This window comes from Mesoplodon bidens (genome assembly GCF_964165515.1).
Source record: "Mesoplodon bidens genome assembly, chromosome: 2".
Lineage (NCBI taxonomy): Eukaryota > Metazoa > Chordata > Mammalia > Artiodactyla > Ziphiidae > Mesoplodon > Mesoplodon bidens.
In genome coordinates this window covers 176,940,167-176,955,585 of record NC_138177.1, presented here as the reverse complement: position 1 = coordinate 176,955,585, position 15,419 = coordinate 176,940,167, and the positions used below count along the sequence as shown (strand labels likewise).

General features: G+C 54.0%; 1 protein-coding gene across 1 annotated transcript in view; it reads right to left on the bottom strand.

Annotated features, from left to right (window-relative positions):
* The window catches only part of LRRC38 (leucine rich repeat containing 38), a gene marked incomplete at both ends in the record, with an annotated part of 33,010 nt that extends 18,405 nt beyond the window's left edge, over positions 1-14,605 (bottom strand). Inside the window, one exon of the mRNA XM_081224010.1 lies at positions 13,963-14,605. Coding sequence (XP_081080136.1) covers positions 13,963-14,605 — 643 coding nt within the window. The remainder of the gene's footprint in view (positions 1-13,962) is intronic.
* Positions 14,606-15,419: the final 814 nt, after the last annotated feature.

Here is a 15,419-nt window from a genome sequence, read left to right as displayed (position 1 = left end):
CACCAACACAGAAATTCTGATTTTTCTGGGAAGTCAGGAACCAGGCTGGTTTTTTTTTTTTTTTTTTCAGATTTATGCTTCCTCTGGCAGCGGGGACCAGGGGGAGCCCCAGGATGCCGGTGGCCTTCACCCTGCAGTTTTCAGCAGGTCCTGGCACTGTGGTAACTGCTGTCACTGGGGCCAGAGTTGTGGGCTCTTGGGAAGTGACTTCAGGGTATGGCATTTGGGCGAGGTGGGGGGGTCGTTAGAAACAACCTGTGCAGGTGGAGAAGATGCACCGTTATCTGACCCTCTCCTTTCACAGGTGGAGAAACCGGCCTGGGGAAGTGAAGTTACTTCCCTGTGGTGACAGAAAAATGCCCCCCAAATGACCACGTCCTAATCCCTGGAATCTGAGAAAATGTTACCTTTGAAGATATGATTAAATTCAGGGTATGGATTATCCAGGTGGCTCCAATGTAGTCACAAGGGTCCTTATAAGAGGGAGGAAGGTCAGAGTCAGAGAGGAGATGTGAGGATGGACACAGAGAGCAGAATAATTCGGGGCCATTTGCGGAGCCCAACAGCTGGCCGGCCCTCCTCACAGAGTGTCACAGTCAGTGTCCTTGGAGTTCGTAACCATGGGCCCATCTTCGGAGGCCAAAACAAGTTGCTCACATTCAGTGACAGCTCCTCAGATATCAGGAGACACGGGCTACGTCCTTCCACGTCTGTCCTTAGTTAAACATCCATTTTCCTACGTCAGTATGGTCTTATTCTCCAAATACAAAGAGTCTCTGGCAATTTCCAACAGACAGGAAGCCCAGGGAACTGCTTACAAGCTGCAGTTGGATGAGGTCTGGGGGCTCTGACTTTCCCTCCAGGTCTCCCCGCATCTGAAATTCTACACAGACTGTGTCTCCATAGTGAGCAGAGGTCCCTTCCTTATGCCTTTACTGTATTTATTCCTGGTTAGCCCTCAAGTCACTACCACTTTGCTGAGAATTAGTTTACCAAACTGTTTTCTCTAAGCAAGGGGGATGGTTCTGGAGGCCACCTCCTCTCTGCTCTTCTCTCCTTTACCCTGTGTTAGCATCCATCACTGAGTCATTCATTCAGTCAACAAATACATATTGAGCACCTAATATAGGCCAGCTCTGGGGTAAAAACAGTGAAAAAATCATTTGTGACTACAATTTAGTGAGGGGAACCAGAGAGACCATGAGTAAATCAGTAATATGTATTATGCAGCAGATGGTGACAGGCGTTATGGAGAAAGAGAAGCAAAGTGGGGAGGGAAGGAGAGCTGGAAGCGGCAGGCTGCAGGATTCAGTGGGGCTGGGAGGAAAGGCTTGGTGAGAAAATGGTACTTGAGCAAGCGGCTAAAAGGAATGAGGGAGAAAGTCATGTCGACATCAGGAAAGGGTGCTCCAGGTGGAGGGAGCAGCAAGTACAAAGGCCCTGAGGTTGAGATATGCCTGGTGTGTTTGGGGAACAATAAGGGGTCTGGGTGCCTGGATCAGAGTGAATGAAAGGGGAGGAGTAGGAAATTAGGCCAGAAAGAAAGGAGGAGGTCAGATCATGGGGGTGGGGGGCTGCTTATAAGCCCCTGGAAGAACCCTGGCTTCTAATCTCAGTGACATGGGAGTTACTGAAGAGTTCTGAGCAGAGGAAGGATGTGACTTGATATCTTTCTGGCAAGCAGGGAGGGGTCATTGTTCCAGATAAAGCTCTCAGAAGAGCAGATAGTAGGAGTTGAACTTGCTTTCAACAGGTGTTTAGTCTACTCTGTTTTCCACTAATATGTTCAAGTCAGCTTTGATTTCCTCCAAGTCAAGGTTCTGTGTTGGCAAGCCTCACTAAGTTTGGTTCTGCACCTAAAGCAGGAGCTGAGGACCTGAGAGGGTGGGCTTGCAGATAAAGGACCTGGTTCTGACATGATATTTAAGAAGTCATGCAATGGTTGGTGACAAAGACTCTGGCTCATCCCTCCCTCTATCACTTCTTGGCTGGTGACCTTGGCCAAGTTACATTAACGTGTCTGTGCCTTGGAGTTCTCACCTGTAAAATGGGGTGCACCTGGCACTGATCTCTTTGGAAGACACTCATAGACTTAGAGCTACACTGTCCACTACAGTAGCCACCAGCCACATGTTGAGAGCTTGATCACAGCCAGTCTGGACTTAGATGTGCTGTTAAGTATAAAACACACCCAGATTTTGAAGACTTTGTATGAAACAAAGAATGGAAAAATATCTCACGAATGAGTTTTCTATTGGTAAGTTGAAAGAATAACATTTTGGATATGCTGGATTAAATAAAATACTGAAATTCATTTCACCTACTCGCTTGATTTATTTCAATGTGGCTACTAGCAAATTTAAAATTCTAGACGTGCTTTGAATTCTATTTCTACTGGGTGGAGCTGCCCTAGAGTGCTTAGCTCAGTGCCTGGAACATAGCAGACACGCAATAAATGGAGCCAATGGGAGCAGCCTGCTCAGGGCAGGAAGCAGGGACAACCCTCAGCCACATAAGAGCCCGATTTGTTCCTTTAGAACCTTGTTTTCCCACATGCAAAGGAAGTGAAGCAATTGGTTCTCGACATCATAAAATCCAAGGGCTGGATGCCATTTTGGAGGCTACTGAATCCATCCCCCTGCCTCTGGCAAAGAGGGTGCAGTATCTTCCCAGGGCTGCCATAACACAGCACCACAGACTGGGGGCTTTACAACGGAAATGTATTGTCTCATAGTTCTGAAGTCTAGAGGTCTGAGATCAAGGTGTGGGCAGAGCCGGTTCCTTCTGAGCGCTGTGAGAGAGAGGCTGCTTCCTCTCTCCTAGCATCTGGTGGTTTGTTGGCAATTTTTGGCATTCCTTGGCTTGTAGAGGCATCACTGCGCTCAACCTTCACCTCCATCTGGTGTTTTTTTCTGTGTCCATCTGTGTTCAAACCTCCTCTTTTTTATTTTTTAAATTTTCTTTCTTTATTTTTTCTTTTGTGGTACGTGGGCCCCTCACTGTTGTGGCCTCTCCCGTTGCGGAGCACAGGCCCCGGGCGCGCAGGCTCAGCGGCCATGGCTCACGGGCGCAGCTGCTCCGGCATGTGGGATCCTCCCGGGATGGGGCACGAACCTGTGTCCCCTGCATCGGCAGGCGGACTCTCAACCACTGCGCCATCAGGGAAGCCCTTCCTCTTTTTTATAAGGACACCAGTCGTACTGGATTAGGGCCCACCCTAATGACCTCATCCTACTCAATTATATGTGCAATGACCCTTGTAGTAATCATGATTTTTACATTCTATATTTTATTTAGCTTTGGCATCTTGGGGCCTTGCCACTGGGGATGGACTGTCCCTCCCGGGGTTGGCCAGTTCCTAGCGACAGTAAACCCTCACCAGTGGGCACACCCTTGATATGCAAAGCTACCAACCCAAGTCCATACCCCACCCACCTCCTTTTATCAGGTTCTTGCAGTCCGAGACACTACCTACCTGCCCTAAATCACCACAGGGCCAGGTACTAGACAGCTAAGGATCACCCTTTTAGCCAGAGCCTCCTGAAATTATTCAAACTAGCCAACCCTTAACCTGCCTCCTCTGCTTACCCTGCCTTGCCCATTCCTTCCTGCAAAAGCCACAATAAAGACTCTCACCGGTTTTTCCTTTCATTCCTTCTGTCTCCTGAGCATCCCTAGTGCTTCCCTGTGTGGCCCTGCATGGCTTCCACTCTTCCTGTTTCTAGAGATCTGTGAGTATAAAACTTCATCCTTCAGGACAGTTACTCTGCATGTCCCCATTTTCTTCTAAAGCTCTTTTACATCAGTATTTCCCTGATCTTCCAATAAACCTCGGGGTAACAGATGAGGGAACCACAGCCCAGACAAGTCAGGTGACCTGCCCAGGTCAAGGAGGTGGCAGGAGGTCCAGGGTGTCCTGTCAGCTCTAAGCTCTCAGCCCCTCAACGGGACCACGTGACATCTTCATGTCTGATGCAGACGATCATTTATGTTGGTTATGGTTAAAAAGAGACATCATCTCGTTGGTGTCTTGGGCAAAAGCAATGCCATTCTTTCTAATAATGTGAGGGGAGGGCCTTTTCTTCACATGAAAAGGGAGAAGAGAGGAACATACTTTGGCACCTACTGATTTGAAAGAGAGCTACTGGGGTGATGGGGCCTATATGCCAAGGGAACCCACCCAGGAAACCTGTGCTGGGAGCTGGGGGCGAGCGGCTTCCAGACCCTCTCATCCCACGACCCGGAGGAGGCTGGCTGGGGAGGGCACGGAGCAAGCCAAAGTCAGAGATAGAAGAGGCCTTTGAGGTCATCTAGCCCCAGGGTCTAAAGCGGGTGGCTGGGGAAAGGAATGCAGCCACCACCGCCAGCGAGGTGCCCTAAGTTGTTTCTCATGTGCATGTGGTTCTCCTCCTGCCCCACCCTCTCTGATGACTCCCACCTACGGCCCCCAGGGGCATCTGGGGTCACCACTCATGATCTAGAGCAACCGAGAAAGAGGACATGACCCAAGTCGACTGCTGGCTAACAAGGAAGTGGGGACAGGGACCCCGATTCCTAGCTCTCTGGATCCCGAGTGACCCGCAGCTCCCTCAAGGTCCTGACTCCTGCCCTTGGCATTTATCCCATGACCAGCCCAGAGGATGGAAGAGATGAGGCACCTGGGGGCATCTGGATGGGCAGCCTCTGAAGCAGAGGGGAAAGGCTGAGAGCCACTGGGAGGGTGGGCTGTGAACACACAGATAATGCCCGTCTACGTGGATTGTAGGCATCTGGGATTTGACAGGAAAGGCTTAAATCCGGTGGGACTTGTAAGCCTGTTTGCCCCTTTCTATGAATTGGATAAGGAAGAAAAGAACAGCTTCTATGTGCAGTGCTGGAGGAAGCTGCCCTCTGAGCACCCTCACATGACATCACTCGAGGTCAAAGGGCAGATGCTATCACTTGCATTTGACAGAGGGAACACCAGGGCCCAGGAATGTCGTGGGATTTATCTGCCGTCAGACAGTTCACTGGATGCTCGGCCACGGTCACGGCTGCCTAGCTGGATGTCTAGTGCATGGCCTGCCCAGCCCTCATCCCTAAGCTCTGCCCCCCAGAGCCTCTTCCCGGGACCTGGATATTGGGACCAACACAGCACAGTGTCACCCAGCCTCAGCTGGTCTCGTGAACGGAGCAGCGTATTTTTGGCCACATGGATGGAAAAATACAGAAAGGCCATCAGTATATGAAGGGGGGTAAAAAAAAGTGTGAGAAGCAGATGGTGAAAAAAGGAGGCGCTGTGTTCCCTGCAGCCACTCGGGTCTCAGCCACGAGCTCCCCGAAGCCTGACTGTTCAGGACTTGGGTTCCTGGTGACACGCACATGCTTACAAGACACCCTTCTGTTTGCTTAATGTCAGAGGCAGCTGGTTTCCGATTTATCGGGGTAAACTGAGATCGGCGGCCTCAGTGTCCTGAATTCCCCCCACCAGCCATTCTCACTGCACCTTGCAGAGCAGAGGCTAACGGACTCCCAGGACGAATGGCCGCCCCGCCATCTTGCCAACGCCGCTCCAACAGATGGGGCAGGCACAGCTGGCTCCCTCCCGCCTTCACGGTGGGGAGCCTGAGGCTCAGGATTTGACCAGGATCACACAGAATCTGCTGAAGGAGCTCAGAGAACCCCCATTCTGGGCCTCTGTCTTTGCTAAAAGGTGATCTGGATAGCCTTGGCTGACCAAAGTCGGAGAGGGGGTATTTGGTGGGGACAAAAGCCAAGGCCAGTGATGTTGGCCTGTCCCCCCAATGGCCCTTGTGACACAGCGCTCGGGAGTGTGCATTCGTCCACTCACTCACACATGCCTACTGCCCCACGGAGCCCCTTCTACACTGGTCATGGCCCCAGGCGCTAGGGACACAGCAGGGAGCATGCTGATCTGGAGCTCATGTTTCTAGAGGGACAAGACTTGTGAACGAGAGAATGTGGACTCAGTGAGCGAGACGCCACAGACACAACAAGCAGATATGACAACGGTGAGAGGGTGGGGACAGGACTGCTTGGGCGGGGCGGTCAGGGAAGGCCTCTCTGAGGAGGGGACATCTCCTGGGGACATGATGATGAGGAAGACGCAGCCATTTGGGGTGGGAAACGTCTTAGCAGGAGAGGGAGCCGTAAGTTAGGAGGTCCTGGTTGGTCACTGGCACCTGGCGTGTTCATGGGACAGAGGAAGGCCAGCGTGGCTGGTGTGGGGATGGAGCCTCGTGGGACATAGGAGGGAGCTGGCTTGTTCTAAGTGCAATGGAAGCCATCAAAAGGTTTCCAAACATGCCATAGACTGCACCAGCTGCTGGGGACTCAAGGAGAAAAAGACACAGTTTGTGTCCTCAAGACAGGCCAGACCTGTGAACTGACAAGCTCAAGTAGTGGCCATAGAGATAACACAGCATCCAATGAGATCACACAGGCCAGACTCACAACCCAGCCTTGAGGCCCAGAGGGTTGGAGGCTGGAAGGCCAAGTAAAAACCAGAAAGGTAGAGAAGTAGAGGTGGGGAAGGGCGGGAGGGAAGAGTCGGGGACCTGGCTGGCACCGTTTGGGCAAAGACCCGAGGGCAGGAGCCCAGAACACTCCCAGGACTGGACTGACACACTCTGCTGTTATCCTACAGTGACCAAGTTCAGGATGCGCTTTGGCCTACGTAACCGTGAACACACCCAATTCCGGTCCTCACAACAACCCCCCCACGAGGAGGTCCTTCTGGGCCATCATCACACTGCCAGCTCGAAGGTGACAAGGCCTGCCAAGCACCTCATTCCCAGCTACCTCGGAGACCACAGGATTCTGGGACAGCGGGCACTGGACGGCCACTTGGCTGAAAGGCCTAAGCCTTTGGGTATCTGAGTCAGATGGCAGCCTGTCAGCTTCAGGTAACAGTGACACTGGGCTCTCCAGAGCAAATCTGCAGCTGCCTGTGCTACCCCGGGGCTGTCCTAGCTGGGCAGGAAGGCAGGTCCTCTGTCCACTAGCCCGGCAATGAGGTTGCCCTTTGAGTTAACTGATAGAGCAGCAGGATGAAGCTGACATGTCCAGAAAGATCCAATGTTTGGGACAGGGTAGCAGGACCAGGTGGGGCTCTCCAGGGAGAAGAGAGACAGGGCAGGGTTGTCTCAGGTCTTGTTTGCAGTTGACTCTCCCCTGGACTCCAGATCGTGGTGTCTGTAAAAGCTGACACCCGGCTGGGACACTGGGGATGGTGAGAAAAGTGACACCGGGGACCCAACTCTAATTAAGACACAAGTTAAAAACACATGAGCCAAAAAAAAAAAACAAAACCCAAAAACACATGAGCCTATGACACCAGGACACGTACAGGCCTGTCAACCGCAGGAGAAGGCCCCTTGCAAGAGCAAGCAAGAACTCAATCAACCTCTGCCAGGAACGTGGTTCTCTTAAACACAAGGGAGCGGTCCACTCCGCTGGCGAGCAAATCATGCAAATTATAGCAATAAGGGGATGTCATTGTTCTGTCTATTAAATTGGAAAGCATGTTTAAAAATAATAATACAGGGCTTCCCTGGTGACGCAGTGGTTGAGAGTCCGCCTGCCGATGCAGGGGACACGGGTTCGTGCCCCGGTCCAGGAAGATCCCACATGCCGCGGAGCGGCTGGGCCATGGCCTCTGAGCCTGTGCGTCCGGAGCCTGTGCTCCGCAACGGGAGAGGCCACAACAGTGAGAGGCCCGCGTACCACAAAAAAAATAAAAATAAAAAAATTTAAAAAATTAAAAATAAAAAAAATAAAAATAATAATACATAAACCTGGGAGAGGCATGGTGAGACAGGAACTTTCTATTTGCCAACAGAGCCTGCTGTCTGGGGTGCAATTAGGCAAAAACGTATGCAGAGGTTTAAAATAACCGTAGACTCTGACCTGGTGATTCCACCTCAAAGAATCCACCCCAAAGAAATAAGCGGAGATGTCCACAAATTTACATGAATGAGGATGTTCAGTTCAGCACCGTGTATATTACAAAACAGAAAAAACAGAAAAAAAACAATGCACATTTCTAATAACAGGAGACAGGTTCAATGATTAGACATAAAATGACCTTTTCCATGACCATAAAACGTTAACTTTTCAAAGAGCTATAATGACAGGTAACTCACAACTCAGTAAGAGGAAAAGAGTCAGTAATAAGATATATAGTATAATATCAATTTGTTTAAAATATATATATATGTGCATAAGAATAAAACCAGAACTAAACACAGTAAAACTTTCGTAGCAGTGGGATTCTGGGTGGTTTTTATTCTCTTCATGATATTTATCTACATTTCCCAAGTCTACAAAGGACCTGTTATTTTATAATCAGAAAAATAAAATGCTTTTATTTTCAAAGAAAACGAGTCACCTGGGAGAAAAGGACCTGTGTGACCTCCAGGCAAGCATCAGCTTGTGTCCCTTTGGCTGAATTACTGTTTCTTTTGTCAGTATGACAACAAGTCCCCACTCATCTGACCAAACCAGGCCCTCATGGCATCTGACATCAGGAAAGGGAGGTGGAGTTACTGGGAGATGGGGGGCAGGCTCCCCCAGAAGGCCGCGAGTCTGGCCTGCTAAGCAGGTAGGGTTAGTGATATAACTGGTGAGCACCCCACTTGCCATGAACCCCCTCCTCGACACTCTGCCTGCAGGGTCCACCCTGCAGTGGCTGAGCCACAGAATGCCCGGATGCTCTGGGCACTACAGTGGACCTTGTCTCGAAGGCTGGTACCCACCCAAGGGGCCTGGGTGAACAGACTCAAGGCATGACATGCAGCCGTGTTTAATTTTCCCCCAGTCCCCGCTTCTCCCAGCCCTTCCCTCCCCACAGCCTCCCTTGTCAAGGTCCCAGTTGCAGCTCAGATCTCTCCTCTGGGGCTGTGGGCTGTGTCCTGCAGGCCACACGAAACCACGGCTGCAAAGGGAGGTGACAGAAAGTGCCTCACTATTCGGCACCCCTCACCCCCAGGCCCCAGCTCCTGCTTGGGCTTCTCCCATAGTACACTCTCAGGGCGCGGTGTGGTCTGTGTCCCCGGGGACGCCTGCTGGCTCCACGCACCTCTGAGCACAGAGACAGCCCCTTGCCTGCCGGCTATGGTTCCTCATACCCAGCGGCCTGAGGCTCCAGGCTCAAGGCTGGGACGCGTGAGATGTCCTGGGAGCCCAGAGCCCCGGGCTGCCTGCGTGCTCCGCCCTCTCCCCACCGCACAGAGACTACGGCCACCTGGACTCCAGCAGAGGGGCCTCTGGAGGGACCTGGTCTCCCCAGGCCTCAGCGTCCCAACCTTTAAGACACAGACAGTCTTCCCTTCCCTTGAAACCATAGAACTTTAGAGTTGGAAGGAACCTTAAAATCCTCCTACCCATACTCCTTTGTTTACCAAAGAAAAATCTGAGACACAGAGACACGGGAAAGTCGTATAACGTCACACAGCGTTTCCACAGCTGCAGCAAAATGACGTCCCCCTCCAGCACGGTTTTCAAGCTTTAGTGAGTGTGCACTGCAAGCCCCTTTCAGGGGCTGAGGGTGGGGGGAATTAAAATGCAGATCCCTGGGCCTCACCCCCCAGGCACACATTCAGTAGGTCTGGGGGCCCAGGAATCTGCATGTCAAACAAGCTCCCTAGGTGATCAGCACACTGGTTTCTCATCACCCGTGTGTTTTCACTCCCTACCCACCTCACTGGGCTGCTGTACAGGCAAGGCAGTGGGAGGGACTGGAGGGCTTTTTAAAGATCACTGTCTGCTGAGAAGGTGCCAATGCTTCCGTGTCTCCCCACACTTTCCCCATCTCTCCCTCTCTATCCTGCTGGTTACTTGAGCGATTTCCCAGGTCTCTTGCTTCCAGGTCTGGAGCCCTTCTACTGAAAGGGGGATGGTCACTGTTCCCTTGACGGTATACTGTCCCACTTGGCCCAGGACCTACTGTCTACTGGGGGAACCGCCAGACCAGGTGCAGAATCTGGGGCTGGAAGGTCAGCTGTCACCCATGAGAGTCGGGGACGGTAGGACAGCGCCGGGGCTATTCTCACCCTCCAGAAAGAATTAGGAGTGGGGTCAGACACTCCTGAGTGCAAGCTCATCTCAGTCACTAACGATGTGACCGTGTGCAAACCACTTCATTCCTTTGCACCTCGTGTGCTTCTTGTCAGGTAAGTTGTGGGTAAAGCCCAGGCTCAGGTATTGTATTAAAAGAGACGGCGCTTGTAAACCACAAACCGCCACCATAAGGTAGGGCCACGGGGTAAAACACAGGACGGCCAGTGACGTGAATTCCAGAAGAACAACAAGTAATCCTGTGTGTGAGAATATCCCAAACATGGCACGGGACATACTTATACTAAAACATTATGCTTCCTTTATCTGAAATTCAGAGTGAGTTAGGCATCCTGGAGTATTGTTTGTTTGTTTTCTTGTTTGGGGTTTGTTTGCTTGCTTGTTGTTGCTAAGTCGGCCAGCGGGCATTCTGGCAGGCGTCCCCTTGCTCTCTTCCTTCAGACCCAGCACCAGCAGGCCGGCTCCCCCTGAGTCCTCAGACCCAGATGCCTCCGTGCCGCGCTTCCCCATCGAGCCCTGAGGAGCCTGCGCAGAGGGGACCGGCTGCCCTCGACGGGTGACTGAGTGCTCCCGTCAGCAAGGAGGCTCACTGGCAGACGATCACATTTTTTGTCAGAGCTCGTCAAGGTCACTTGCTCCATGCAGTTTGCTTCTCTGGGGGAGGAGGGACAGGGGAGGTGAAGGAAAGACAGTGAGGGCGGGTCCCCTGTGCGCCTTCCTCTGAATTCCCTCCCCTGGGTGCCTGCCTAGGAAGCCTTGGAGCTTGTGCCCCATGGTGCCTGGCTTTCCGTGGTGGGAAGTGGGTAGTCAGCATGGCCAGGGGCGGGTGGGGGGGAAGCCAGGAGGTCCTGGTGCACTCCCAGCTGTTTCTAAGCCTCTGTGTGACCTTGGGCCAGTCACTGGCATCACCTCTCTGGGCCTTCCAGAGAAAACGGGGTAATAGTAACAGCACTAATGCTTATTAGTACTCACTGTGTGTCAGGCACTGTTCTAAGTACTTTATAGATAATACCCTTTTAATCCTTCCAACTAGTAAGAAGTAGAGGCAAGATTTGAACCAAGCAGCTCTGTGCCAGAGTCTAGGCACTTGGCCCCCTTGCCTGCTGCATCTGTGAACATATGAGAGGCCCAAATGCAGGAGGAGGAGGGAAGGGAGTGACTGACACCTAGCGATCACCTACTCCTTGCCAAGGTGACCACACCCTTGACAGAGCTGACTTCGTACAGCCCTCGCCGCAAACACGCTGTGGGATTCTGATCTTCAGTCTGAAGTCAGAGGCAGGGAAACGGAGGCACAGAGAGGTCAGGGACTTGTCCAGGGTCATCATCTGAGTCCACATGGGAACCCAGCTCTCCCACATCAAGGCCTGGGCTAGGTGCTCCACAACCGCCCCACTTTCGGTTCACAGAGCTCGGGACACTGCTCTGGCCACAGAACGTGGGCAGTGAGGTCAGAGCTGCTCTTAGTGCTTCAGCCCAGGAGGTGCCGGAAGCCCCCCTGCTGCCTCCATCCTCTCCCCCCTGAATGAGACCAACCCTTCCCCAGGGCCTGGACACTGTTCCTTGCTCTGGACCTGTCCATCCTTACCCCCCAGCCACACATCCTCATCTGGTGGCTCTTCGCTTTCCTGCATTACAGACAGTAGGAAGGATAACATTTTATATTCTTTGCTCTTTAATTTACCCACAGTATCCTGACAATCACTGGTCAGATGGATGGGTCAGTATCACTGTGTCCCAGTTTCACACAGGAGGAAGAGGAGGTTCAAAGGACTTTCCCAGAGTCACCCAGCTTTTAAGCCAGGACTCCAGTGTATACCTTCCAATCCAGGGCTCTGTAGAGGCCTCAGAGGTCAGTCAAAGTACTGTAAAGATGAAGAAACCGAAGCCCAGACAGGATACCTGTCCTGGTCAAGGTCACAGCCATCCACGGCAGAACTGAGACTGAAATCCACAGCTCCTGACCCGTAACCCCTAGCCCTCGAGTGAATGATGGTGGGAGCCAATGATAGCACCTCAACTGACAACTGGGGTTCATGATGCCAACTCTACCAAGAAGCAAAGGCAGAAGCCATCAGAGCCAAGGGGAACCCCCGTTCAACAATGAGGTCTATATCTGGACCTTCCTGTCTTCTGGTGGGGAGGGTCTGGGGAGTGAATGAAGGCAAAGTTTAAAGTTAGGCGACTCTGGAAGTAAGTCAGAAAGAGAAAGACAAATACCGTATGCTAACACATATATACGGAATTTAAAAAAAACATGTCATGAAGAACCTAGGGGTAAAACGGGAATAAAGACACAGACCTACTTGAGAATGGACTTGTGGATATGGGGAGGGGGAAGAGTAAGCTGTGACAAAGCGAAAGAGAGGCATGGACATATATACACTACCAAACGTAAGGTAGATAGATAGTGGGAAGCAGCCGCAGAGCACAGGGAGATCAGCTCGGTGCTTTGTGACCGCCTGGAGGGGTGGGATGGGGAGGGTGGGAGGGAGGGAGATGCATGAGGGAAGGGATGTGGGAACAGATGTATATGTATGACTGATTCACTTTGTTATAAAGCAGAAACCAATCAAAAAATAAAATTAAAAAAAAAAAAAAAGAAATCTAAAGTTAGGCGACTCTGTACCTTGCAGGTCAGATCTTTTTAGGACTTGCTCATGTGGGAGAGCCAGCCTGGGCTTCACCTGCCAGCTCAGGGGCCCGTGTCAGCAGAGAAGTGACTGCCCCTAATGCCTGGGATTTGTGCTTAGTGACAGCACAGAATGAATAAGCGAGCACAGGCATTCCGGACATAAATGAGCAGCATTTTTGAATTCTCAATAAATGGAAAAAATATATATTTACCCATGATAAATCCACATCTATGTCACCTTTTAGACTGTGGGTCTTTCAGCTCTGGTTCCTGTTCTGACAAACCCTCAGGGTCAAGGCGGGAGGTGGAGTCTGGCTCTGAGAGGTCGCTGCTGGGACCCACGCTCACATGCTCACCAGTGGAAGCCTGGAATCCACTGAAACTAAGGGCATTTCACCTGCTCCCCGTCCTGGGGCTCATCCTTATGGATGCTGGGGTCCCCTCTTCTCAGCTCTGCCTTTGCTTCCTTCCCTCTGGCCTTCACAGGGTCTCTTACCTGCTGTGCCCTTATGTTCCTGTCTGCCAGGTGGGGACATATGTCCATGTCACTGCCAGAAAAGTGCACCAGGCAAGCAAAGGGTGCCCCAGCCCACAAGATTTTGTTCAGCAATTTCACGTCTGGGCTGAAAAGTTACTGAACGGCAAATCTTTACTGCATTACTGGCTCTTAGCAGGCTGCGGCTTTTCCTCACCAGGAGTATTCCTCACCCCTTTTAGACAGAAGGGCAAACTGGGAGCTGAGAAACGAAGACCTACTCAGGTTACAGAAGCCCTTGGGGAGTTCTTAGAACCGGCGGGCTGTCTCTCCATGTTCAGTGTAGTGAGGTGGGTGCCGAAATGCTACCCACAGAGTAGGGTGTCTTCCACTTAGGAGGGGCCCAGAAATAACCCACACCCACCAGTACTAGGACCGAAAGCCCCACAGGATGGTCTCGGAAATCCAGGTCCCAAACACTGTTGGAGAAACAGGGGGGGAAGCAGGGCAACAGGCCCAGAATCTCCAGAGAATTCCAGATGTGTCCCTCCCCCCTCCCCTTCCCTAGCAGAGTCCCAGGAAAAGTTCAGACTGGGAACCTGGGAGGGTTACACCGGGAGCAACTCTCATCCAGGGCAGTGGCCGTGGGCGCCCAGGCCACCCCTTCCAGGCTCAACGCAAGGCCGCTCGCTGCCCTAGGCTCCCGGGCTTTGTCGGCCTCTCCCCGCGCTCTCCCTCACTCCTTCCCGCTTCCCGGTCCGGCCGGCAGGCTCACCTTTGGGCAGCTTGGACACGTTCTCCTGGATCCAGGAGAAGAGGTGGGCGAAGTCGCAGTCGCAGAGCCAGGGGTTCCCGTCCAGGCGCAGGGTGCGCAGCGCAGGCAGCGCGGCCAGGGCGGCCACGTTGAGGCTGCGCAGGTTGTTGTCGTTGAGCTCCAGCACCTGCAGCGACTCCAGGGTTTCGAAGGCGGCCTCGTGCACGCCCGCCAGGTTGTTGTTGGCCAGGCTCAGCTTGACCAGCCTCCCGGCCGAGCGGAAGGCGCCGGCGCCCAGCTGGGTCAGGTTGTTGTAGCTGAGGTCGAGGAAGGCGAGCTTGGCCGAGCCGCTGAACGTGCCCTCCTCCAGAGAGCGCAGAGAGTTGTTCCTGAAGTCCAGGTAGACCAGGTCGCCGTAGAAAATGAAGAAGCCCTCGGGGATGTGCTGGATGCGGTTACCGGCCACCAGGAGCTTGCGCACGTCCAGGGGGAAGGGGTCGGGCACGCTGGGCAGCCCGCGGTCGCGGCAGTCCACGGTGTGCGGATCGGTGCAGACGCAGCCCGCGGGGCACGCGGCTCCTGGCGGAAGCAGCAGCAGGAGGCTGCAGAGCCCCAGCGCGGCGGCGGCGCCGGCGGGGGCGCGGGGGGCGGCGCGGGGGCTCATAGCCGGGACCCACGCGAGCGGCGGCGACGCGGACGCGGCTCCGGGGCCGAGCCCTGGCGCGGGGCGGCGCGCGGGGTCCCGGAGGACGGGCGCGGGGAGCCGGAGGGCTGCCGGGGCGGAGAGGGCTTGCGCCCGGGCGCGCGGGGTCCCGGAGGCCAGGCGCGGGGAGCCGGAGGGCTGCCGGGGCGGGGAGGGCTTGCGCCCGGGCGCGCGGGGGCGATGGAGCGCGGACCGACCAGGGGAGCCCGGGAGGCTCGGGCGGAGGGGGCAGCTCCGGGGAGGGAGGGCCGAGGGACTCGCGAAGGATTTACCCGAACAAGAAATTAACCCGCTGGAAAATCCCGGGAGAGAGGCGGGAGCGGCAGGGGTGGCAGAGTGGCCGTCCCAACGCGGCCCCGCCCGGGCAGCTTATTTCCGACACCGGGCAATTAGACCTGTCGCGCGGACTTGGCGCGGAACACTCGACAACCAAGTTCAGTGACCAAGCGCCCCCAGCCCCAGTGGATTTCAGAGGGCGTGTCACGGCCGTGCGCCCCGCACCCCCGCGCCCGCCTGGTGCCAGAGCGCGCTCCCCGCGCGCCACCCCTGGCAAAAGGGAGCGCGACCTGGGTCCCTCTGGCTCTGCGCCAGGGCATTTCCGGCGGGCTCTCGGGGGCCGCGCCAGGGGCTGTTGATCCGGGGGTGGGCGGGGCTCCAGGGAGCTCCAGGGTGGCTGGTCTTCCTTCCTCCTTTCCCCCACCGGCACTTAACCCATCTGAGTGAGGCAGGCGGGGTCAACCCGTGGGCGCTGCCAGGGCCCCCGCTGTGGCCCGAA